The sequence below is a fragment of the Xenopus tropicalis genome, chromosome 4 (genome assembly GCF_000004195.4).
Source record: "Xenopus tropicalis strain Nigerian chromosome 4, UCB_Xtro_10.0, whole genome shotgun sequence".
Lineage (NCBI taxonomy): Eukaryota > Metazoa > Chordata > Amphibia > Anura > Pipidae > Xenopus > Xenopus tropicalis.
The window spans coordinates 78,653,031-78,680,309 of NC_030680.2; the positions used below are offsets into that span (position 1 = coordinate 78,653,031).

General features: G+C 34.7%; 1 protein-coding gene across 29 annotated transcripts in view; it reads right to left on the reverse strand.

Annotated features, from left to right (window-relative positions):
• Nucleotides 1-3,553: 3,553 nt before the first annotated feature.
• The window catches only part of adgrl2 (adhesion G protein-coupled receptor L2), a 111,562-nt gene continuing 87,836 nt past the window's right edge, over nucleotides 3,554-27,279 (reverse strand). For 2 of the 29 annotated variants that reach the window (XM_031900848.1, XM_031900849.1), the window contains 17 exons: nucleotides 27,233-27,271; nucleotides 24,399-24,582; nucleotides 22,909-23,031; nucleotides 22,401-22,606; nucleotides 21,461-21,634; nucleotides 21,140-21,349; nucleotides 19,910-20,130; nucleotides 18,659-18,725; nucleotides 15,556-15,647; nucleotides 14,135-14,179; nucleotides 13,915-13,941; nucleotides 12,888-13,056; nucleotides 10,887-11,015; nucleotides 10,413-10,509; nucleotides 8,593-8,721; nucleotides 7,851-7,868; nucleotides 3,554-5,560 (listed from right to left, as the gene is read on the reverse strand). In XM_031900848.1, coding sequence (XP_031756708.1) covers nucleotides 4,806-5,560; nucleotides 7,851-7,868; nucleotides 8,593-8,721; nucleotides 10,413-10,509; nucleotides 10,887-11,015; nucleotides 12,888-13,056; nucleotides 13,915-13,941; nucleotides 14,135-14,179; nucleotides 15,556-15,647; nucleotides 18,659-18,725; nucleotides 19,910-20,130; nucleotides 21,140-21,349; nucleotides 21,461-21,634; nucleotides 22,401-22,606; nucleotides 22,909-23,031; nucleotides 24,399-24,582; nucleotides 27,233-27,271 — 2,685 coding nt within the window. In that variant the 3' untranslated portion in view covers nucleotides 3,554-4,805. Of the gene's footprint in view, nucleotides 5,561-6,204; nucleotides 6,258-7,850; nucleotides 7,869-8,324; nucleotides 8,407-8,592; nucleotides 8,722-10,412; nucleotides 10,510-10,886; nucleotides 11,016-12,887; nucleotides 13,057-13,914; nucleotides 13,942-14,134; nucleotides 14,180-15,555; nucleotides 15,648-18,658; nucleotides 18,726-19,909; nucleotides 20,131-21,139; nucleotides 21,350-21,460; nucleotides 21,635-22,400; nucleotides 22,607-22,908; nucleotides 23,032-24,398; nucleotides 24,583-27,232; nucleotides 27,272-27,279 lie in introns of those variants that run through there. The other 27 variants (XM_031900853.1, XM_031900854.1, XM_018093369.2 and 24 more) reach the window with 22 other exon arrangements.

A 27,279-nucleotide genomic window follows, 5' to 3' on the forward strand; every position in this document is an offset into this window, starting at 1 on the left:
GGTACAAAGAAAGGGAAATATGCTGTAATTGTTATTTTTATATGTATAAACATAATAAAAACAATTATACAAAGATGGTAGCTACATTAGATCCAATTACTCATTGGAGGTGGATAGTGTGTGAGGATAGGACATATGGCTGCAAAACCCAGATTAAATTCAATTATTTTTACCCACCAATCATATGAGGCTTATTAATGCATTACCACAGTAGTGGTCATAATTATCACTAACAGTCATGTGTTTCTGTCAATGCTCTAAATAGATGCCACTACATTCAGATAAAGTACTGTATCTGTTTCTGAAATAAAGGGAAGCATTTGCTAAAGGATTAGTTCACCTTTAATTTTTAGTAAGTCATAGAATGTTCTATTCTTAGCACCTTTTCAAATGGTCCTCACTTTTTTTTTTTATAGTATTGAAATTATTTGCCTTTCCCTTCTGCCTCTTACAGCTTTCAAATGGGGCCCACTGACCCCTGCAGTCAAAACACCATTGTTACATTTGATAACTTTTTCTTATTTAGGCCCTCTACTATTCATAATTTAAGCTTTCATTGAAACCATTACCTGGTTGCTATAGTAAATTGTACCATAACAACCAGATAGCTGCTGATAAAAAGCTAGTATAACAGTGAAAAACCCATAACATGTATATTATCCAATATGAGTGTTGCATTTATGTGCATCCAACTTATGTAAATACGATTTACTTTTTAACTGGATTGTGCAAGACCTGGGGGTTTCTGCAGCTGCTTCTAGCTGCAGATTCATTCACTTCATCATTTGTTACAAAGGAACATTAACATATTTAATTTTTTAATTAAGATAGACCACCTGTGAAGCAGATAATTTGCTGAAGCTGACCATCGAGTTGACTTCCATGCCAAAATGTTTGGGCATTACGTTCAAGGCAGCCAAACTACCTGACCACATTTTAAAAAAGTTGTAATTAATAGGTCAACACTAGATGCTCACTATTAAGGCTACTGTAGTGCAGGCATATCAAGAAGTGTAAGGGCAGATTCTCGGTCTGCTTTATATGCAGCCCAAGAATATGCCAATAATGGCAGCAGCCTAAGTACATTGTCAGATAATTGCCTTGTAACACACTCCCCCAGTTGTCCTTGTTGATGGGACTTCAAGCTACCCAATTTATATTTGATTAGGGCTTGGCCAGATATTGATTGGATAGCTGGAAGTCCTTCCAACAAGGTCTGTTTTGGGCCATGAATGCTTTTCCAACTGTTGTACAGGTGACACAGTGTGATACCATATCGAATTTAAGGCAAAATGATCAATTCATACCAAGACAACACAGCAGGCAATCACAGACAAGCACAGGTATGGGATCCCTTATCTGGAAATCAGTTATCCAGAAAGTTCTGAATTACAGCAGGGACATCTCCCATAGACTCCATTATAAGCAAATAATTCTAATTTTAAAAAATAATTTCCTTTTTCTCTGTAATAATAAAACAGTACCTTGTACTTGATCCCAACTAAGATATAATTATTCCTTATTAAAGGCAAAACAATTCTATTGGGCTTATTCAATATTTAAATGATTTTTAATAGACTTAAGTTATGGAGATCTATATTACGGAAAGGACCTATTATATCCAGAATGCTCAGGACCTTGGGTTTTCCAGATAGGGGGCTTCCTGTAATTTTGAGTAAGTCTACTAAAAATTATTTAACATTAATCCGAACAGGATTGTTTTGCCATCAAAAAGGTTTAATTATATCTTAGGATCATCATGTACAAGGTAGTGTTTTATTATTGCAGAGAAAAACTAAATCATTTTTAAAATGTGTGATTACAAGAGTAGAGTCTATTGAAGATGGCCTTCCCATAATTCATAGCTTTCTGGTAACGTTTCTGGATAATGGATCCCATACCTGCATATACACAATGTTTTGGAATTCAGAGACATCAATACTGCTTTCATATTTAACAATGGAATTTGACAATGGAGCATGCTAGGTAATAAAAATCAGTACAAAAGTAAACATGCCAGGGCTTTGTATCTCTAAACAATTCTAATTACACAAATGTTTTTTTCTTTCACCGGCACAAATTGATGTGTCAATATAAGTCATCCTGGTTTACAGTACTGGGGTCTTATGTTTGCAGGATAAAGTGAAAATGGCCCACTTTATAATGGTAAAAATAGAAAATATCGATGTTTTTAAATTGAAACACCAGGTAGAATGTCCTTTCTGCAGGTCCCCATACACGGGCCGATTGTAGCTGCCGATATTGGTCCCTTGGACCAATTCGGCAGCTTATCGGCCCATGTAGGGGCAGAAACGAGGGGCCTGTCCGACAGATATCTGGCCTGAAATTGGGCAGATATCGATTGGCCAGGTTAAAAGATTCAGTCGGATCGGGGACCACACCGACTCGCGACAAATCTCCCTGTTCGTGGGAGACTAATCTCCCCGAAATGCCATCCCACCGGCGAAAATGTAAATCGCCGGTGGGATGGCGTTCGCGGCGGCGCGATTTCAGTGAAATCGTGGAAGTTTCCTCTCAAGGCAACTTCCACAATTTCACTGAGATCGCGCCATCGCATATGCCATCCCACCAGTGATTTACATTTTCGCCGGTAGGATGGCATTTCGGGGAGATTAGTCACCCACGAACAGGGAGACTTGTCGCGGGCGACTAATCTCCCCGTGTGCCAGAGCCCTTATAGACAAACTGCTTGTGGGATGGAGTATAACAGTGATAACATTAACAGAAGTTTATGGAGCCCATAGGTTTTATGAGGGACATAAAATGCCATAAGACATTGTTGGACTGCTCTCCTCTAGATCCCAATTGTATTTATTTTATCATGTTGAACACTAATTAACCATGGCAAAATAATAGGTAAGTAAAATTATAAAGACTGGTCTTATAGTAGAGGTATAGGACCTGTTATGCAGAATGCTGAGGACCTGGGGTTTTCTCGATTTTCCCATTATTTGGATCTCTAGACCGTAAGTCTACTAAAAATCATTTAACATTATTTAAACCCAATAGGCTTGTTTTACCTCCTGTAAGGGTTAGTAATATCTTAGTTTGGATCAAGTACAAGGTACTGTTTTATTATTATTATAGAGAAAAATAAAAAAAATTATGATGGTGTTTATGGGAGATGGCCTTCCCTTAACTTGTAACTTTCTGGATAACAGATCCCATACTTATATAAGTGAAAATGTAGGAAAATGACAGTTAAGAGTACTCATTTAAAATTAAATGGTCTGTTATGCAAACAAAATATGGTTAATGTACTATAACAGAGACTACACAAAGACTTTTACTAGCCAGGTGTTTTGAAACACAGTGGAGTGTTAAGTGTTATTTTAATACACCTCTGCATGAGAAAAAGTAAATCACAGAAGTTCATGTTGAGGTGTCAAAATTACTTATCAGTGGATCTCTTTCATTCTGTAGATCATCACAAACTGAAAACTGTTTGGGTCCTTGAAGACTGGAGCTGCAATACCTTGCATTACCCTGTTCTGACTGACACTTAGAAACATATGTAATAGAAACAGCAGTAGAGATTTTGAAAAAAAATTCACATTTATTACTGTCAAACAGGTGTTAAACTTTACACTGGATATTAGTCATGGGCTCTTATTAACAGCTGAGGTTTAATGAAAAAAGGAAAAAATAAAATAAAAAAAATTTTCACTGATAATTTACACATTTAATTATAAAATAAATTAATTGCTAAACATAGGCAGAGATCATGGAAAAGTAATATTATGAGCTTATATCTACAAAACAAAAAAAAATTCAGGCACCTTTTGTTTCAGTTTTAGAGAGAAGTGGCTTGTGCCCTCTGTCCCTGTTTTATCTGCCAAATTTACCTAAACTTGTGCAATTAATGGCAATATTGGCTCCCAAATATACAAAAGAGGATTTTTTTTATATATATATATAAAAAAAAAAAAAAAAAAAGAGAACATAATATTTGGCATAAAAATGAACAAACAAAATAATTGATAGTCTGCTCAAATTTTTAGTGAAAAAATATGCAATAATGGATAGAACTTGCCTTGGTTAATACTACTATGAACAAGCGTGTAAGAAAAAGCGTTGTGCAATCAAGATCTTCCACAATATTTTCTCTGAACTCTTAAAATTATTTAATCAACAAGTATATTTCAGTTGGACACAAATGTATTTCACCCTAGCAATAGAACAAAATATAATTTATTTAGCCATTTTCATGATAACAGTTCATTGTACAATTGAGAAAACATATGAAATAAGGCCTGTGGCTTGATTGCTAGTGGTTAGACATGTTTAATCTTTGCCTTAATGGATATGGTTTGCAGTGACCTGCAAACACTTCGGCAGGAGTAAAAATCCTGCATCCAAGACTTGTCAGAAACAGTAAGGTACAGTAAAATCTATCCCACAGGATTTCCGGGCCTACATCTTGTATATAATACAATGCAGGCCTCACAAAACGGCAGCCATATTTACAAATTATGTTTTTTAGCTGCTGCAGTAAAATGGCTGAAAAGTTTAATTTGCTATTCTCAAGGTTGTTAGTCAGCAGCAGATATTTTAAATACCATGTCGGTACCTCTTTGCTTTGTAACAAATATTTTTTAGTATACTCTGTGTATATACAAAGTTTTTCCTTTATAAAAATATTCACAGAACTGAAAAGTCCATTAAACTCCTCCACAATGGAGAATCATAGGTCACAAGAGGGTCATAAATGATATGGCCTCTGTTGAATCAGTATAAGTCTTTAATACCTGCTTGAGGCCATGTATACTCCTTCAAACTCTCTATTAAAGACTTGTAACTAACTGCATTTGTCCTTCCCTGACATCTCCTTCTGGAATACAGCCTTCTTTGTTTATTGGTATAATGTAACCATCGCTATTGCCTCTGCTTATCTGGTAGTACATTTGAAGATGGTGACCAGCTCCAAGATTTGGCATGCTTTTATAGTATATGTCCTCATTTTCACTTTTTCTCGAGGGAGATAGATCCTCTTCAATATCAGGGCTACTTTCTGGATATGGAGAGTCCCTTAGGTTGGGCATACTGGTATATAGAGAGTCTCTGTTTGGGGATTGGAGATTGTCTTCAGCCTCTGCTGTTAACTGTGACACATAGCTGTCTGTTCCTTCGGTCTTCACTTTTTTCTGTGGGTGGTACAGAAGAGAGTGAGTCCGTTGTGGAATAAGAGGTGCCTCTAATTCTTTGTGGTGAAGCTCCAGGCCTGGGTTATCGCCATGCATCAACGATGAAGCATCTGCTACAATGGCATCATCTTCGCTACTGCTTCCACCAATGACAGTTTTGACTGGTAGTGTCCTCTCTAGGTTGTGGATCTTACTGCTGCTTCGGAGATTGTTGTGCACTAATTCTGAAATTATCATTTTTTCAAATGCAGTATCATTCAGACTTAGTCCACAGTCTACAACTTGTACACCATCACTGTAGTCCCCATTTCGTAGAGAGTAACTGTTGTTAAAATTACCATTTAGCGGTAGAGTATCCATGGCACTTGAATCCCTGGCATTGTTCAGTGAATGTCCTGAAAAATAAAGGATAAGAAAGACAATTTATAGGGCATGCCACTGTATATATATATATATATATATATAAAGGTTATCAACAAAGATTGTCTTTTAATGTAGTCTAGGACAAAGTTATACATGAAATTTGAGTTGTAATTACTTGGTTATATGACATTCCCAGCTGTAAATAGTTCTACAATGTGTTGTTGCGGAAATGACTTAGCAGAACAGATTGGAGGATTTTTTTAATCTTTTAGCAATGATTTAAGAAAATATTTTTGGTCACTCCATGCCCTTGCATATCTTATGCAAAGTATTTTTTTCATTGGTCACACTTATAATTAAGTACACCAGAATGATTTAGAGAAAACAATTTAGAGACAAACAATTTGTCCTAAACAACACTAAATAATAAAAACTGGTTCAATACATAGAGAGGAATTCAAAGCAGATGTACAACATAAACCAACCAACAGGCAAGCAACTACTTGAACAACATTTCTAATGTTTCCTTTCTGTTTGGAGAAAAAAAAAGGTATGGAAAATGGACAAATACAAAGAAGTTACGTATAACATGGACAGCCACCTTTCACACTAGAGGAAAACATGGCTTACAAGCATCATCCAACAACATGATAAGACAACAGGTGGAATGACTCACTGTGGACAACTCACATCATGTCTGTCTGCTCAGGCTATCTGGCCTAAGAGTAGCTGATATATAAAAGAAAGTAAAATGATTTATTGCAACAAGATGAATAACTAAGTTTCTCAGCAACTTATTTAGAGCAAGGGTTCAGCAAGTTAGATTACTAGCAATAACAGCCTTTTTTCTAATTTATATAATATTTTTAGTAGTAATCTATAAGCCAGCAACTGCCCAAGGCTTTAAAACGTCAAGATGTTCTTATAGCCCTGCAGTATGCATCAGTCACAGTGCCAGTACTATATGAACCCACATGGGTAGTTAAAGAGTTAAGCCCAGGGTTAGCATGGGCTTGAAGGTCAAATGCAGAAATGTCAAGAATTTCTGTAAGCATTGTTCACAGAAATAACAACAACGAGTAAGTATTGGATGTAGAATGGGAGGAAATCTCAGCTGTGGTGCTGAGGAAGTATTTTGACAGATCAAGTAGACGTATGGTTGTCATGAAAATGGCCATTGCATGGTCAAATGCCATTGAGTTAAATGCATGAACACAGGGATTTATTTATTTAAAAATTGGAAAAGTCAAACTTTGCTTCTTTTTAAGAAATGGGGATACAATTTTGAAAATCATTTGACTAACAGAGAGATGTGAGGAAAAATATAGGAAGCTAAAGAAACAACAACAACAACAAAAAAGGGTGTTATGATGATCTTTAAATAAAACTGACCACTGTGAGGCTGCTGCTTTATATGCAAGGCTTGGAGAAGTATGAGGGCTGGGCTGCTTGACACAAATCATGCTTAAGGCTGCAGCATATTAATTAAGGTTTACTTTGGACTTTTATTTAACGAGCTGTTTATGTCACAAGATATTTCAAAAACCAAATATTTCTTAACACTTTAGTAACTTAAGGATTTTAATAATAAAGGCAACGGAATAATAATTTCAGCATGGGCAAAATTAATGACTGAGGAAATGGGAGTTGCTACAAAGGCTTATGTAATTAACAACAAATTGTTGAATTCTTGAAGGGCAAAAGAGATAATCATCATGTATTTACATTAAATAATGTATCATACAAAAGTTGTATTCTTTGCATGTGTCGTATTTATAAATAAGAGGACCACATGCTGGATTCAATTTTATATAAAGATGTCGTTTTAAAGACACTGTAATAATCCTGATTTTCTTGGAATACAAGAAAAATTCAGGATGCCATTTTTTCTGATATGCTGCAGAGTAAAGCACAAAAGTGTGCATTTTATCTCATTTGAAGAGGCAGGTTTTGCTGCCTCTGATCAGGTAATTCACTTGAAGTCTTTCCTTAGCCTGTAGCAAGATTACTGTGGGAATGTAGAAATGATAAGCAAATAAAACATTTCTGCTTGACAGCACTCTTTTAAATAGCAAATTATTTCAGCATTGCAAATATATTACCAACTGAGATTGCAGTCTATCCATTGCTGTTATCCAAATGTAGACAAAAAGTCCAGATTCAATTTGAAATAAATATGACTATGACTTTGAATACAGATTGTGAACCACTTGCCCGCTGAGTCTACTTCATGATTGATAAGTTATGTTTTAAATGTGCCTGTTAAAAACCATGCTGAAAAAATTTACATTTGATAGGCAAAGTTAAGTTTTACTCCCATACTTGTCTCTCTGTAGGTCGCTAGAGGAAAGCATATGGAAAGTAAAGAAAAACAAGAGAATAAAAGTAGAAAACTAATGTTAAAATAGGATATTGTGTTAAAGTTACAATCTTAGAGTTATAGCAGAACATCAAGTGGAGTGAAAATATTTTAATGCCTAAAATTAATAAATGGAGCTAAAACATTTTGATAAATGTAGTGTTTTAATTTCTCTCATCTCAAACAAAACTAATGCTATGCAGTATTACTAGGCTCCTGGGTGTGATGCACCTCTTTTGCACTCGATAGTTTATTAAAAAAACAACGTACCAGCATAAAGCTGCACTATACTATAGTCTGTGCCAGATTTATTATAGATAAACAAGTGTGGCTGCACAACTAAAATGGGTCAGGTCACCTGTATCGCAACTGATACTCAGTAGGCTGATTTTATCTGCAAGCTTATCAACTGATCCTATTATTACAGAGACTTGTACCTCTAAGTGATAAATATCTTGAAGATGGGCGCTTGGACCATGTGGTGTCAGTCCTGAAATAGTATATTAAGATTTATGCCACCTGTGTTGGAAACATGGATAATTATAGGTAAATACTATAGGAGTCAAGACATTACTATAATATAGTGCAGTTTTAAAAGACTGGCGTAGGCAGTGCTGCAGGTCTGTTAATATGCACGTTTATAGTTCTATCTGAAGAAATGTAGTGAGAAAGAATGTCAGTTTAATGAATTAAGTAGAAGCACACCTGGTGAGTTAAACACAGGAGCAGAAGGGGTATTACATACAACTGTTTCAGCGAGCAATGTGTTATAAGGATTGTTAGTGCCGTGGGGTCGAAGAAGAGGGTTTGTTAGTAGGTAATTGCCAGTCATTCCTAAAGCAAAGAGAAAAAGAGACATCAGTAGGAATTTTATGGCGTTAGATCCAATAGAGTGTATATTGCTTGTATTATTGCTTATTAGCATTTTCAAACTTGTCATCTGTGATTCAGCTCTGAATAACTGATTATATTTAAACAGCTAATTTGTAGGAGATATTGAAGAATAGTGGCAAAGCTTTCCTAATTCACAGGTGCTTTCAAAAAATCCCTTAAGTAAACACCATCCGAGAATGACATTTAATAATTTACACAAAATTACTGTCAAACAAGGATGGTAATTAAAGGCACAGAAAAATGTTGTGTTTTCGGATGTTACAGCCTGCTACATAAAGATAAATAAAGTCTATTTTGCTTAGGAACTGGGATTCTACACTAGATGAATATTTTAGAAGTGGGCAATCTCTGATGGGAACATCTGTGTTAATAAAAGGGATGGCAAAAAAGTAGAAGGGGAAAAAAAGAACACACAGATAGTAAAAGACAAAATGCCAAGATAGCCTTGCATAGCTTACATAACATGCTGCAGAAGAGCACAGTATCTCAAGCACACATTTAAACAATGGGATCTTTAGAAATATATACAAAACAACAAAACAATTGAGTTGAACAAAAGTTTAAACTACAACAAATTCTAACTTTAACAAATTTTAGCACAAATTTCCTTGGCAAAGAAGCATACTGGCATCATTGCATATGCAAAGTACACTGATAAGATTGATAGGCCAGTTAGTAAAAGGCCAGGTTTAATTACTCCCTGCAATATGAAGAGAGGGCACCAACCACCTGCACTCAGTTCCTTTACAACTAAATTTTTTATTTATGAAGAGGTTTTTTTTAATAAATTTGAATTGCCTCTTTTGCCAAGATATTATGTCAATCCTTTACCACAATTATATTTATTAAAGGGGACCTGTCACCCTAAGAAATAATTCCAAAATCTTTTTTATTGTGTTAAGCAAAATAAACTTCACTTACACCATGTAAATTATATAAATCTTGTTTCCTTCAGTCTCGGAATAACACAGTCACAGCAAGCAGGCAGGTACCATTTTGTGGGCACTGTTATTAAGGCAAGCTTTGTATCACCCCAAAATCTTGTGCCAGACTGGGGGACTTGATGCACATGCCCATGCACTGGCTACACAATTAGATGGTGACGAGGGAAGGGGAAAGGGAGTGCTGAATGGAATGTTTAAGTAATTGTTTGCCCCGCTTCTATGATAAGTCACAAAGGTGGGGCAGGCAATATATGATTGACAGCTGGGATTTTTAAATGCCTTTATAATGTGGTTGGATGTGTTAATATAAAAAATAATTTAGGTTTCAAGTTTAATTTAAAAATTACTTATTGTACAGCTTTTTGTCTGGGTGACAGGTCCACTTTAATGATATATGAGAGAACTATATAAGTTTAAGTTCACTAGGCATCTAAAGCAGAAAACTGTAATGAATTTAGCACAAAAACCCCAGTCCTCTCAGTTCACTAATAACTAAATAGGTTTTGCCCTGAACTGAGAGGAATAAATTCCTGGGTTTGTAAATATTTATAATAAGCAAGTGACATCAGCACCTTCTAAGTAACTATTTACTCACGTTATTTTCTTTTTAAACAAAATGCTAAAAATATTAACAAAAAATAAAAACAAAAGGTGTATAAAAGTGGATCAGCAATGGGAGTTAATTACCTTGATTAAGAGTAGATGTACTGTTTATGTCACCTGAGATAAAGGAAGATTCTGACTGCTTTCTTACAGTGTCATTCCACATTCTTCTGATACGGCTCTGTTAGTAAATGCCACAAAGCATTATCATTAGGATTTGGATAACAGTCAGGCACAAGTGGCAGTTTCTGGCACACTGCACAATTAGGCAGCGCAAAACAAACTCATACTTTTAGAAAACATATATCAAATTCCAATTAAATTAACTGCAATTAAAACCATGGACAGACGGATTGACAAAGATTATGTCTCAGGAAGTGAATGAAAAACCTTGAGGAAATATTTAAAACTGAATCTATTCCATGGAAAGGGGAAAAACATGTATTTGCCATCTAGATCACTATAATGAGAAGACAATTAGTGCATCTGAACTCAATGTGTCTCTGTAGAGTTGCTATAAATAAGGTTAATTAAAAACGCTGTCAACCTCTTTGTTACCTGAGTGCCAGAGGAATATCGAGCACTAGTTCTTGCAGTTGACGCCTTTACTGCACTATGGGGGCTTTCTGTTGGAAGACCACCACAGCAGTATGAGTGCCTGAAACATTTGCTGTATTCTTTACGGACCTAAAAAACAAAATTGAAACCAAGTTGAAAAAAAAAAAAATCAATATCAAATAACTCTAAACATAAAGGTTGAAATAAAGAATGGAAAAATGAACTGTTCTAAACCAGACTTTATACAATGATACTGCTTAAGCTGTTTTGGCATTATAATGAAATCTACGAGTGCCTTTTATTATTTAATTTCAAGCTAATTCTATCCAAATGATGAGAATCAACAACACTGGCAAAAGTTAAAGGTAAAATATTGCTATTATAAAAATCCACAAAATTATATCAGTTTTATAAAAGAATTGTTTTCTTTTTTTGTGACAGATGTAACATTATTTTGGCATATTTGTGCAAAAACGTGGAAGGTGGCATTTTCTCACAATTATGTGGTTTCACCACAAGTGTTTCACATGCAATTTCAATTTATGTGGATGGAAAGGTATTTATGGGCAATTTCCCATGGGCAACTAAGCAACCAGTGTGCATCACCCTAAAAGGACACATTTGCACTCAAAAATGAATTAATTGCTATAAATGAGTGAACCCTCTTAGAGGAAAGTGAAGACATTAAGCTTTCATTGACTTAATTTAATATTCTAGCAGGAGAAAACAGTGATTTTATGGTTCTCAAAACATCATAGCAAACTGGAAATGGTTGGCAACATATAGCTTGCATCTTCTAGATATTTCAGAAAACAAGATTATATTTTTGGATCCCAACCTTTTTATATATACTGTGTGTATTTACTGTGATTCTCATTTCTTGTTTATAAAATATTTATTTTTCTGAAATACTTGGACCCTATATCTTTAATCTCTGTTGCACACTGGCACGGGTATTCAGAAGCTTCACAGTGCAAAATTAAACACAATGCATTAAATTACACATGATTTATAAAATACAACAAATTAAAGTTTCTTAACTGTTACAAAACAGTCCTCTCTTAATTTAGCCTATACACTGTTAGAAAAAAAAAACTCAATTAAATGCAGACACCTTAAAATGCTTAAAAAGTGTGTGCACCAACCACTGTATCTCTATAATATTTAATATCACAGCTTTAATCTATCTGTAACTTGAGGAATAGGAGGAGAAACTACATGGCTTTGCAAACTATTAAAACAAACACATGAGCCATCAGTATTTAGTTTTGAGCAATAATGGATCCTAATCGCTCCAAGTATCAACAAAACAGAACTTAAAGCTGGGACAATATCAAATCAAAATAGTGTTTTATCCAAATGATACCCTCTGGGACCCTCTAGTTTTCCTGGTTCCTATATTGCGGGGAATGTACATTATCTGTCTGTATTGCGCATCCCACTGTCATTACTTCTAAATTACAGCTTGCTCAAAACGGATGGAAGTACAGGCGCTATCATCTTGTCAAGTCAGAAACATAATAGTTTTCCCTTTCACAATTCTATTTCTCTATTCAATTTAGCGACTGGCTAGTAATAATAGAATAAAGAGTCTAGATAAAATATGCAGACAGGAGCAGGGGAATATCTAGTGAGTGACAATGAAACTTTTATACCTCAAATGACATCTTACATATCGTTTTAGGAAAAGAATTTTTCTGCTGCAGGTCAGGCTCTTTTCCACTTCACTAGTCCTCTATTATCATTCTTGCTAACACCACTTAATAGCAAAGTCATGGGAGAGAAATCCAAACTTAAACAAAAGTGTGGAAAACCTTAACAGTCTAAATAAATGTATACCTCTGTATTAAGCAAGTTAACAGCTCATTATTTAAACAACCATTTGACATTCTCACAACTAAACACACATATGCAAAGTGTCTGGTGGGTGATAAATTAATAAACATTTTAAAAGAACATAAACACTTGCCCATGCAAAGTGGTGCATTTTCATCAACTTACTTTCTTTTGAAGGGCACAGTGAAATATAAAAATAAACATTCCCTGGAAAGCATTAAAGACTGTAAAGAGGTATGTCATCACAACAGTCTCCTCGTTGATAAACAGCAGGCCGAAAGACCATGTAAGGCCAAGTAGACACAAAAGAGCAAAGGCTCCAAGAACCCAAGACCTGAAAATAGAAAATACAAGGTCAGCAACTTAGTGGAGTTAATAAAGGCCCTCAAACATATTAAGAAACAGCTCAAAGAATGAAATGCATTCATTTATTTATCATTTATGTCTGGGCTTATTTGCAAGTATAATTTTAGAAAATGAAAATATTTTCTGAATTTAGTTTATTAAAAATTGCAAAAGATCACGTAATATAAATAAAGCCTCTCAAGCCCAGAATAAGTATCAATGGAGAAAACATATTTCTAACCAATTAAATTTAAGTGGGAATGTCATATAAATGCAGGCATAAATACTAAACACAACCACAGAATTATGCATTTACTTTTTATATCCATGATGTCTCATCACAAAAGCTGAAATGAATGGAGAGCTTCAAACAACAAATGCTGGCAAATTCAAGGTGAGAAAAACTTTAGGCCTGAAGGCAAATGAAAACCTAAATATAAGACTACTTATCAAGTGGTGCAAAACAATTTAATGATTTGAAAATAGAGGGTCACACCAAGGATCCTGGCCAGAGAGGATGGCTAAATACTGTATAAATGGAATAATACAGTGAATGGCTGACCAGATTTCCCGCCCTGCAATATCTGTCCTGCACCACTGAGCAGTGGTCTGCCAAAATGGTCATAAATGTTTGAATAGGCCAACCACAACCCACCATGTATGGCCAGCTTAATATGGTAAACCTTGAAACACTATGGCAAAAAAAAAAAAAAAAAAAAAAAAAAAAAATGCTACACATGAGAAGAGAAACAGCTACAGATGAGGATGCTGATGATCTAAATCAACAAATGAATGGAGGATGCAGAAATCTGATTTAGGGCATTCCACAACTAACTAATGGTCTTACTTGATAAAAGGTTTATTATCTTCATATCTAGAAAGCATTATAAGCAAGAAAAGATGAAATTGTTAGAAAGAGAAATGAAAGAAAGGGGGGGGGGCAATTAATAAAGGCAAATTAATTCAAAATGGTGGAAGTAAATTAATACAACTATTTTATATTACTTATATACTACTTTAATATATTTTTTTTTGCTAAAATTGTTAAAGTTAAGGGTTCACCTTACCCAGGTAAGTCCGTATTATAGTAGCCATCACAAACACGGTAATTACTGGTGTGGATGAAGAGACGAAGAAATAGGAAAGGAAGAGAAAAATAGATGCTAGAATAAGCTCTCTTCTATCATGCCACATGCAGTGAAGTTGGAACTAAATTATACCCTAACTCTAGTATGCAAACTTACTTTTACTTTCATTTTCAAACAGTAATGAAAAATTAATTTAGCTCTCTCTATGCCTATATACATGACTCTAATTATTACAGGCTATACACCAGGAAACTGCAGCAAATTATTAGACCAGAAAATGAGTTAATGTGTTCTAGGGCAAAGGTTGTGGGCAGATTTCCATTATACAACTTTGGGCACAAGCAGAAAGAGGATTAGTATTTAGGAAGGAGTAAAAGGGCTCTTCTGAGAAGCCTGTGTCTCATATGTAGGTGATGCCAAATAATCATAAGCAAATCATTCTAATTTTTAAAAATGATTTTCATTTTCTCTGTAGCATTAAAACAGTACCTTGTATGTGATCAAACAATCCTATTAGGTTTAATTAATGTTCAAATGATTTTGAAGTTACTTTAGGTATATAGATCCAAATTACAAAAAGACCCCATATCCAAAAAAGCCCAGGTCTCGAGCATTCTAGATAGCAGATTCCATACCTGGAATACTATTCTATGTAAACACTACATGGCGCAGGGCTTTGGATAACATAGCAGCATACCTCCTAAAATGTAGACAGCGACGTACTTTTTTGGTTTGGTTATTTTATACTGCTTTTCAATAGGCCCTGCTGGGATACTGTTTTTGCCATAGATGACAAATCCTGATATATGACATATGCCTTTCTGTACCCAGAGTATTTATTTTAAACTTGGATCAGGCAAAAGTTTCCAGATATGTAAAAAAAAGTTGCAAGGTAAATTAACTAAATATAGAAATATTTATTCTGAATATTTATAGGAATAAAGAAATATTTAAAAATCAGTACAAAGAAAAGTGCTTTACAGTTATACAGACATTTTACATTTATTTTAAGGTGAATGTACAGATTTTATTTAGCATCTGAATGATTTAGTTAATATGACTACAATGGATTAACTAAAAGCTAACAATATTAACTAGTAATAGAAGCAAAATAGCTGAACAGCCGGATTACAATGGGAAAATATTCTAATTCCCTAAATCAGTGCCATTCAAAATAAATAAACAATAAACCTAACAATCATATCAGCCTTGTGGACGAGATCATCATTTTAAGTGCAATATAAATTGTGGTTGCATCATGATGGGTGGAGCCTAGTAAAGTTCTGAAAAGTGTAATTTCATTGACTATGCATACTATAATTGGTTTTATAGGCAGATGCCAAATATATTACAACAAATAGAGCGAAGTAGAAAATTATTAATAGCTCCAAATCACTTACTTAATGTTTTCCAAACGACTGGAATCTGGCTTCAAAGTGTTAGAATGCTTCACCATTTTGCACAACGTTATCACAAGGAAAACAAGATTGAGCTGCAGAAGGAATAATACATATAATACATAATAAACATGTGTGCATATTTTAACTGTGTCAAAACTTAAAGTACACTAATATGTACATAATAAACCAATAAAAATATTGAACATGTTGTCAAAACTAAGGTATTTAAATGTAACAGAGTACTTTTCAATTCTTTTGTATGAACTAATGCTTAGTTAAAACAGAAGAAAGAAAGAATGGAGACAAATACATGGAAATACTGCAGTAGAACTCATTTCAGTCTGCTAATAAATTCAGTGATTCCAACTACAAGGCCAAAGTAACAGAGTGGCTCAAGAACAGTTGAATTTCCTGCAATGGTCCAATCAAAGCCATTAGCTTAACATAACTGGGAATCTGTGGCAACATGTGAAAATTCCATCCCCAAGCTCATAGTGAATATCTTCACTGGAAACTATACTATGCAATTCTATTATCATTTTTTTGAGTAGTATTAAATTTAAGGAGGTAAAAAAAAAAAAACATTGCACGTAACGCGTCAGGCTTAATGATTTTAACAAAGAAATAAATTATATGTTTTTATGAACATGATCTTTTTGGCCGATTGGTGTGTGAAGCTCCCTTTTTGGATTGCAGATTTTTCCTATAGTCACATGGAGTACAAGCTATTTTTATAGTGCTCAATCTGCTCAATTTAATCATGTCTGCCTGAACTTTGCAGTTAAAAATTTATTCAATACAGCCTGCAGTGTTAACATAGATATGATGAGACAGAAGAACAAAAACACCACTCTAAAGTAACCTAGCTAAACTGCACGTGTTCCAACCCTGATTCAGTCTCTAGGGCATTTATTACATGGTAAGAGTGCAGTTCTAAAAACTGCACTGTTTTTCCTGATCTTTGCAGTTAGCCATGCAGAAGTCCATTTCTCCCTGGAAGAGGTGTTTCTCTATAGAAGGCTTCTAAATGAGTGCACGGGTTTGAACTCTTTGTGAACTGGATAAATAATTAAAGATGCAGATGGATCTGTCCAAATGATAAGAACAGCTCTTGACGTGTCATGATCTAAGCTTTCATTAAAGCATTTCAGGCGTACTAATGGTTTCCCAACGCTCATTTTTTACATAGCTATATAACGTCATAGGGACTGGAAACTGAAGGAGAAAGAAAGGCCTTCCTTAAAACTTAAGTGCAGCATGCACTGCATGATTTACAATCAAAAAATTAAATAATAATGGGGGAAAAAGTCAAAAATGGTGCAGGACAGCCATACTGAACAAAAAAAAAACATAAGATTGTGGCCTGAGATGAGCAGTTTTGATATAAGTATCCCAAAAATACTGTAGATCAAACTGAAATATTTCTAATCCAGTCTTTGCTAAACGCCTCCTAAGATTTGCCCCATAGTGTTTATATATATATATTTGTTATATATGTATGTATACAAAAGTAACATGATGTATTCCTTCAGGTCTGCCCTTCTCTCTCTGTTGTTAATCCCTTGCAATTGCAGAGACTGTTTCAGGGGGCAGTGCTTAGGGAAGGGGTTTGCACAAAGAGAACTCAACAATAACATAGCTTCTGCACAAAGAACTCTCAGAAACTCAAGGGGACATATGTTTAAGGATTTAATTGTTCTTCACCGATTTGCTTCATAAGCAATATTAAAAAGTTAGGTAAATCAAGCAAAAACAAAATCCCAATTACTTAGCAAAACAAATGCCTGAAGCTTTGTGGAGACAATGACACATAAAAACACTTAGCGAAACCCCGTTCATATAAGAAAAGACAAATAATGTTTTGAACCACTAACTCTTCTCTTACTTGTGGGACAATTAGAGGGCAAAGCAATTGCAACAGAAGAATCACTCTAAGGAACAGTGCTATGATTGCTACCTGCTGCTTCATTTTTGAAACTGGGAATACAGCTTCCAACAACCCTTCACTTTGGAGCCTTAACAATTTGCCGCAAGATAATAATGTCATGGCCAGCAAATAATACTGGATTGCAACTAAATATGGTCAATATAAATGTGTGTTCTCTACTTCTGCTCTTTTATTGACCTGGTTATATGCCTTGAAAGAAGGCACTGACCCAACAGTCTTAAGCAGTGTTTAAATAGAAATAAGCCTCAAGGGTGCTTCACTGTCATGTATTAAACAATTAATACAAATTAAAGCAGGGTAGAAAAAAATAAAATAAGATGATACAAATGTGTAAAGCAGCCATTCAAGGTGTTTCGAAGGTCTAACATAGTATCTTTGTAGGCATAGTGACAGTGATACTAAGTGCTTTTTTGTATGCAGCCCAGAAGATACCATCTTAAAGCGGACTATCGGCAAGATCCACAAAAGTTAATATTTTTTGTTTTGTTTTAAGGAATTGTACTTTTTATCGCTATAGATGGTGTTTTTAACTAATTACTCAAAAACAGGAACTTTTCGTAGTTTATGCAAAAACCACGAAAAACACTAATACAGAAAATATGCCATCTAAAAGCTGGTGAGGTCATGTAGAAGCCAATGGGAGCTGTCCTAGGCAAATTTTAATAATCTTTATTTAATTTGTGGTTTTAGAGGTTTTTGTGTTTATTTTCATTTGTAAGTGAAAGGCAGTGTAAGTGTAAATGTAAGGCAGATGTTTGAACAAGTCAACATTTGTGTTTTTTAAATTTGTGAGTTTTCCATGGTAGAAAAATCCCCAAAAATGATAAAAATTAGAATTTTAATAAATCTGCCTCTACATGTTATGAAAACAGCAAAGATAAAAATGAGGGGGGTGGGGGGGCACGGCAGGAGTGACAGGTTAAACTGTTGGGGGCCTATCATTCTTGCTGTAAGCATTTTCATGCTACCTGACAAGATTGGCCTCAGCTAAAATAAAATTAGCCCTTTGGTTATATATAAAGCACCTTTAAGAAATTGTTACTTTAATTCAGTTGATGCTCTATACAACCATAATTTTTTGTTCAGAAAAATATCTTTTCAAATACTCAGTTAACAAAGTCTCTGAATGCAAAAAAAAAAAAGCAATTTGCTTACCAAAATAATGAAAGTGACTGGACCAATGAAACTCCAAATGAAATTGTTATCTATTCTCAACCAGCACCTTTATTAAGGAGAAAAAAAATTAATTAAAAGATTTTAAAAAACAGATTTGGGAGAAACACTGTGTTGAATAAAAATAAACTAGAAAGTTGACCCCAAACTGGTAAACATAATATCACTTGGAAGTACAACACAAATTACTAAGGTATTTTGTTAAATAGCTATTCAGTTTTGCCATCTGCAGTTTAATACATTCATTTCACAATGTATTTTATTTTTTATTTACTTATTTCAAATAGTTTCTGACTACAGCAGTAGAGCTCTGATTTCTGAAACCAGTATTTTTTTTCCTTTCTAACATTTCCAGACTACTCCATGCAATCTACAAGTTTGGCCTTTTATTTTTATAACATATGAAAAGTAGGCTTCCCAGTGGAATGTAACACATATAAAACGTGCAGCTGTCATATTGTACTTCAAACCAGCAGGAAGGGAAAAAATGCCCAGGTGGGACTTATGGCACAATGAAAAATAAAACATTTTATTAGACTTAATGATGCATAAACCTATCGTACTGGACTTCATGGAGTGGTTTGTCTATTTTCACACTATGAAGATATCCAGTATATTTTCCCTTAATATTAATACTACTGCCAGTAATACATTCTGGGCTTTAATTCCTGTCACTACAGGATGCAATCATCAATGCCAAGATTACAAATTACTCCCATAAACATATACATAAGGATTTTTATTGCTGGTTTATTGGTTAATATTAATTGTTCCGCAGACCACTGCATTAAAAAAAAAAAAAAAAAAAAACACAGGGAGAGGACATGGATTTACAAGATCTTAAATGAGAATGTTTCCATTTTTATACAGAGAAAGGGAAAAAGAGCTAAAAGGGGTATGACCCTAGATTAATCATTAAATGTACAGTCACAAGAAGTTTAAGCTGAGCCAAACATTCTTTTTAGTCTTTTTTAAATATGTTAAATTTTCACAGATAGTATTTTCAGAGATGAATACAGCCTGAACATAGATATCTATGTTCAGGCTGTATTCATCTATGAAAATACTATCTGTGAAAATTTAACATATTTAAAAAAGACTAAAAAGAATGTTTGGCTCAGCTTAAACTTCTTGTGATGCTAATAATGTCTTCGGAGTACTTTTGTCTGAAAAATTAACAAGCCCTAAAAAAGATGATTTGCCCTAATACAAAGCTCTGTTGCAATTACTTACGCTTTTTCAGTTCCATAGCTTTTGTAGTCTATAGCAGCTGATACACCAACGACTGTTGCAGGAAAGAGGTAACCAGCTACATAATAATACTTCTTCCTTGAATATTCACTCTCAAATACTTCCACTAGCATGAGATAAAGCTGCACACCTTCCAGGCACATCCAGGCAAATGCAGCAAGAAAGAAAAAGTGAAGAAGGCCTGCAAATATTGGGCATGCAATCTAGATAAAGAAAGATATAAATAAAATTGCAATATTAGTTTTTATCTAGAACACTGTATGAAGAGAGAGAAATTTAGGATAAAAATGTGTTACTTTAGATTTAAAGGGAAACCATACCCCCCATTCTAACAAGAAAGTTGGGTTAATGTAGAAAGACTGCCTTAACACTATCTTAACTCGCCTTTAAAAGCACACATTGTAAATGCAACTCCTCCCTCACCCTGTCTCAATGCTTTCCATCGAATCTGTGCACTACAAAGCTACAGGGGAATGTCAATTACTTTACAATGAACATGGTGAGGGGTTGCATTCCCATCCCCATCAGGCTAAGGGATGTTGGGCATATTTTGTCGGAATAACAAGGCCTCCCTTATGTCTGTAAAATCAATATTTATTTTTGGAAGTTCATATAGTGTTAATGCACCTTTTTCTACAAAAGTACAAATGAATGAGCTCAATATACATATTTGTATGTTCATAAATAATTAGAAATATATCATTATTTTTAATAATCCCAGGATGCAGGACTAGTATAAAGCAAGAAACTGCATTTGGATGAGATGTGAGAACTGTCAGTTACCAGTGGCAGCAGATAAAACATTAGCAACTTGTAACGTACGTCGCTTCTCACTGCCGTAACAATTTGCACTGGAAGGACCTACAATGATTCTTATTAATTAATTATTTTATTTTTTTTTAACTAAAAAAAAATTGGTCTCCAACAAGAAAAAATAATATTCCTTAGGCACAAAAAATGCAAGTCTGTTTAATCAACAGTTTGGTGCAAAGGCCTAATTTTAAGGCTGACAAAATTTACTGCAATAGGTCTACAGAAAACTACTGGAACTTGATACAATAGTTTTCATACATTTAAACAAAAAATACTGTATGAGATTGAGCATATTTCACAAACTACTCACAAGTGAAAATGTATCATATATCCCTGTACAATGCTGCTAAAGGACAGATAATTAGATATAATAGTTCTAAACAAGGTTAGAAGTCTTACCTGATAGTCTGTTTTATCAATGCCTATTAGGAAAAGGAATTCAGCTACAAAAAGATTGATGCAAAGATTTTTGTGAATTGTATTGCGATCACTCTGTAGACCACGGAAGAAGCAGAAGGTAAAGATGCAGATAGCAAGGCAGACAAGAGAGATGACAATTCCAACCCAAGTGATGACAGTGAGGAGTAGTTCCTGAACACGATTCGGGTACTGGGGGAGGAAAAAGAAATTTAATAAACTCAAATACACTGCCATGCATGTCGCACTGAGAAAACATGAATTTGACATTTGTATTCTTTAAAGCAAAGTAAGATTACTCACCACAATTTCTCTGTGGGCCATGAGTATGGCAAAATTTGTCAAGTGGCTACAGGCACATGTTGTGTGAGTTTTGTTTGTGTCAACCAACCGGCAACCCTGAGTGGACCAGTATCCCATCATAGTCCTCTCTGAGTAATTCCAGAAAGAACAATTGGCATTAAAATAATTGTTAGGCTGCAAAAGACAAAAAGTGAAGAAATAAAAAACCATGTTTGTTAAATGCAGATTTAAAACACAAACATATAATGACAGCTCTCTCTATCTATCATAACCTATTTGACACAATTTCCACAGGACTGTTGTTTGTTATGGCACATGGTTTGATATTAGCACACAGTCCAAAGAACACTAGAAAAGGAAAACTACAGACATACCCTGAAGGGATATCAGAGGATGGTAAGCAATTAGTAATAGCATGCAAGTGATAAATGCAAGGTGAGCCCCTGGGATTAGAGTGCAGTGTGCCGATATTAGCACAGGCTGCCTGTTGATTCAGGAAAAGGGAGGAAAAACTTTTTCATGCTTTTCTTAAGATATTAATACACATAACACATATCAAATGATCAATGCTTTTGTTCTGGAATTTAAAGTGTCGCAATGGAAATAATTAATATTCTTCTTGGCATCTCTAATTTACATAAAGTGATAGTTTAAATATGGATGCCCCCGCTGCTAAGGCAAGAGTTAATTTTCACTCGCAAATGAATTAGACTCATTTACATTTTCATGTTGATTACTGAATTAGCTTTCATTAAGAATACACTTAAGTTCTAATAATCACTGAACCAGGTTCATTTAATTTTATGTTCATTGACTCAAATAAACTCTCAATCTGACCTAGCAGAGCATTTAAAATTCTAATGAAAACTTTTCGTCTCTTCCACCCCTCCTTTATTTACAGATTTTATGTCCTCCCCGTTAATTCAATAGTTTAACTCACATCAATGTGTTCCAGGGTAAAAAACACTGGATCCGTTAGATACACACGGCTGGACTCTTTGTTTATCGAAGCTGCAATAACATGGGAGTTTACTGCAATAGTGGTATTCCGACCAGCCAAATCTGCTCCTAGTTTTATAGTTGCATTTTCAGTGCTTAGAAACTGGCCCAGACTTTTGTAAAGAATGAAAACCAACTTTGCGAGCCCTGGCACAGAGTAAAACAAAAATCATTAGCATAAAAAAGAAGCAACATTCTTATGAAAAAAGCAATCAAACAATAAAGCAAACCAATCTCAATAATAATTTAGAAAATAAATATTAAGAATAGCATGATGGCTGCATTATCTCATTAATGAAAGCATATTAGAAGTAAGAGCTGTTGTACAGATGTTCCTACAGTTCCGAAAGCAAGAACTGTATGCAGTTACCATTAAACAATCAAAATCCTAGGGTTACAGATCTGGTAGGCTTAACAAAGACACAGACAACATGTGCCCAATGACTCACCATTCCTGCTGTTCTGTTTGACAGTGTTTGCAGAAAGCTGGATCAAATTGCCTCCTTTACTGCCCTGAGGAAATTTCAACTCTTGCACCTGGCCCTCTGTACTGAGCACAGCAACCTCTAGAACTTGTTAGAGAACAAGAAAGAGGGGGTAAGATATAGTGGTGTTACAATGCCAGCATTATGTGCCTCTTCAACATGTGCAATTGAAACAGGGGAACTGTTCTGTTAAACCTCTTGTTAATAGAGAACTGTGCTTAACTTATATGAAAGGCACATTTGAACGAGAGCCTACAGCAGATCTGTTTAATGGCTTTATAATGTTACATTATAAGAATCTATTTTGGGTCCTTTAGTATTACAAAGTCTGAGCAACTCTCAAAAGCAATCTTAATTTCACAGTTTGCACTATAATATAAAGATAAACTGTTTGTGTGAAACCACAAGAAATATATATGAAGTGTGCAAAACAGCTACATAACAACCCACCAGAGTAGTTCTTTCTGCAAAAGGTGGCTGTACAAAATATTATGTATTTTTTCAGTGCTTTGAAAATAGAATATCACCAAACATTTCAATGTAAGATTTGTTATTCAGTAAAATCAAGGACTGAATACTTTTCTTGCAAGAGACTTTATATAATGGAACATCAAAATCAAAAGGTCACTTGCCTAGATGCTGGTAATAAAAATACACGCTCGCTAACAATTGTAGACACGATCAAGACACTAATTCCAATAGTTAAAGCCAGCAAAAAAGAGGGGAAGCCAGTCTAAAGTACAGACTTTGCTGACTTAGCAGGGCCAGAACTTGTGGTAGGCAGAGGCGACTGCCTATGCCACATCCATTTTGGGAAAGTGGTGGTGACACAATTTAACTTTATTTCACTTTATTGCAGTGTTATTCTCAAACTGTAATGAACAATCAATAGCAGCTCTTTGTATCTTCTCTCCCTGCCAGATTATGCTAATATGTACTTACTATTAACTCTATCCTTTAATATCCTTAATAAAAGGCACTAAGAATTGTTCTAGGTTTAGCAACAATCTGTGTTGGTCTACCACGGACTCTGACAGACAGTGGACAATGGTTTGGAAGTCCAGCTGGAAAGTGGGGTGCCCTTGGGTGTCAAAGCTCCTAACCCTAGCTCTGGCACTCAGACAGCTTACAAATATAAACACAATAACTATATACAACCAACAGGTTGATTTCTCTGCAAATTATCATACAACCCTTTTCCAAATATGCAAAATGTATCCAAAGTAGAGATTTTGCTATATTTGGGAGCAGGTTTCAGGCATTCCCCCTTCTGACTCAGAAGCAAATATGGACGATGCATAGAAGTTGAGAGATTTAGCTCAAACTCCAGCCTGTTAATTTCCAAATTCCCATGAATACACCTTTTATGAGGAGGGTAGGGTTCAAGGATTCCAGAAAGGATTCTCTATGTGCTTTATTTATTTTTTTTTTTTGACAATCCTTGACATACTTACTAATATTTTCAGTGGGCATGGAGACACGTGTTGGCTCTGCAAGATTGTCAGCCAAGACAAAAGCACCTTCTTCTAAAGTGTCAAGTAACATTGTTGCAGCATGAGCTTGTTCAGAGGAATTCATGTCTCTCCAAGATTGCAGAGCATCAAATCTTAGCAGATTGTCTACTGTGTCGACGATAGCCTAGACAAATAAAAAAAAGATTTACCCATTAGTGTTTATAATCTCACTGTCTGGATTCAGTTCACAGTCATGTCTAGGGACAAGTGCTTAATAAAAATCCTTAATACTAGTTGTTTAAAGATGTGCAGTAAGGAGGCCAGAATTTCTAGCACATACATATTTTACAAAACAATTGCAATGGCAAGAAAAAAGTGCATACTTGAAATGAATGAGACACATGCAATGGAAATAAAGTAAGCCAACAAGGGCAAAATTAAAAAAAAACCTACTTGCATTTCACAATAATTTAGAGACACAAATACAATACTAAAGGGGAAAATCAACGGAATTGGTTGTGCTGCTTTTCATATGTAACTGAAGTGCAAATGTGTAAGAAAATCAGCTGCAACAGATCATGACAAGTGCACAAGAACCAGTTATGTATTTTGCATATGCTTGGGACAGGAACTAAAGCAATGACAACACAAAAATATTCAGATATCTAGAGATTTCAGTTTCAACTGGCCACAACATTTCAAGCAAAATGCAGAGGACAAATAAAAAGAAATAGTAACAGAGGCATAACATTTCTGACGTAGAACTCACATTAAAATAAATACAAACCAAAAAATTTTGATTTATATACTATTTGCTATAGGCAGTTGAAGAAAAAAAAATAGAACTCTGCACTTATGTTTTCATTGAGTCTGGACTATAAACTACATTATATTTTACTTACTTTAAAAGCTTTCCTTTTTTGGCATTACAGTTCCCTAAAACACGTATGTTCATAAAGTTTGCTCACTCACTATTTCACTTGTGGCACACAGGTGGTCAGACTCAAAGGTTATCTACACTAATTACTAAAGTATTTCCTCTATTTAATCAATAGAGAAATGTAATGCTATGATCTAGCGTATCCATCATTACAAATGTCAACTTTTCCATGACATTTCGAAACCTGCGCATGGTGCAATGACAGATTTATCAGGGATGTTCCTGGATTGTGTAGCTAAATGAAATGTATGGGGCATTTCAACTCATAAATGCTCAACAGCAATTCATACGACAAGAAACACCAGAAAGAATTGTTTATTGCTATACTACAGAAGATGAGCCAACCATCAGACTAATCTATACTATCTAATTTATTTAAAACTAATTATCTACACCACACAAGTTATACAATGTGGATGTAAAGTATAAAACAAACTATGCCTATTTGCAGTAAAACTATTTTGTAAACTAAGCCGCTTTGCAAAATAATAATTTTATTATATTTTATAAGAGCATCTTGCCGCAGGTTAATACAAATAGGCTGATGCAAAATAAGCAAAGATTTGCCGTAAACAGCAAATGTTATTTTGCACTATAATATGACATAAGCACTCTTTACTTCTGACTTTAGATCAACTTTAAGATATTTAAGATCTATTACTGAATTGTCATATCTCTCCTTTCTAATAAGTCCTTAGACTTAAGGAAATGTAATTGGTCAATAGTTAATTCCCTGAGAAAGAAAGTAGCTTTCAGAATGCAAACAAAGAAATGCCTCTTTAGAATCCTAGAATGTGGGCACATGAGTGAAAAAAGGGAAAAAACTGGGCAAAGCACTTGCAAGAGTAAGATTAATTAGCCTAATCCATCTTAATATCCTCCTTCTGTCTGAATAGCTAGTCACCACAATCTTCCTAGCAGGTAGGAGATACTTCGAAGTGGCATTAAAGGATTTTTGTTTTTCTAATAGGAACTAGAATAGTCAAATGCTCTTATTGATAGCGCTGATGCCATTAACTGAAGTGGGACAGAAATTGGTCTGCGGAGGCCAGATTCATTAGTTACAAACAAACCACCAACTAGAGATGAACCCTCTGTCACCATGAAAGACATTATTTAATTTGCATGGTGTAAGTCGTCTTTTGCTTTGAAGCTTAAATCATTTTGATGATAATGCTTACTATACCAGTTAAACTATCCTAGTTAGAAATAAATATGTAAAGTTTTACTGAATACAGAAACCAAATCAAGGTTCAAACTATTATTCTTATTACCAACACTTTAGACTCACAGTTATTCCCTAATAAAATTTATGATGTGCTTAAGGTGCAGCTTCTCCTTGAAGTTTCTAAAACCACTGCAAATATGTCTGTACATTTATTAGCCATTATTATGTAATAATAAGAGAATTTTATGTAAGTCAGAAATTTCCCGGTTTCAATTTTATTTTACACGGATCACTTGTTTGTGTAACAATGTGACCCTAATGAGTCCAGTACATCTGGATTGTAAGCAGTTCATCAGACCAGCCTTATTTATCCTACAAGGACATTTATCTATTTTAGTGTATTTTGGCTGTTAAAAAAATCATCAGTGTGAATTTGTCCTGCAACTGCTTGTAAGTGACTTACACATGCATATAAACAAAGCCCACAGTCTTTGATACAGCAATCATAAAGTTGATAGAAATGACAGCCTTTGTGAGCTTCAACAACTTTTAGTTGGGGGCACATTGGCTTGTAAAACTCATAATATCCCTGTTACAAAACAGTAGATATGTGTTACAGCAGTTATTTATCAAAGACTGAGATACATGCAGCGTGAAAAGTGAAGGAGGAGTATCAAAAACAAAGAAGCAGGATAAAGCAGGATGACAGCACAGGAGGAATGATACCTTAAGGTAAGCCCTGCATGTCTTCTCTCGCTTTTGGAGCTTTTTAA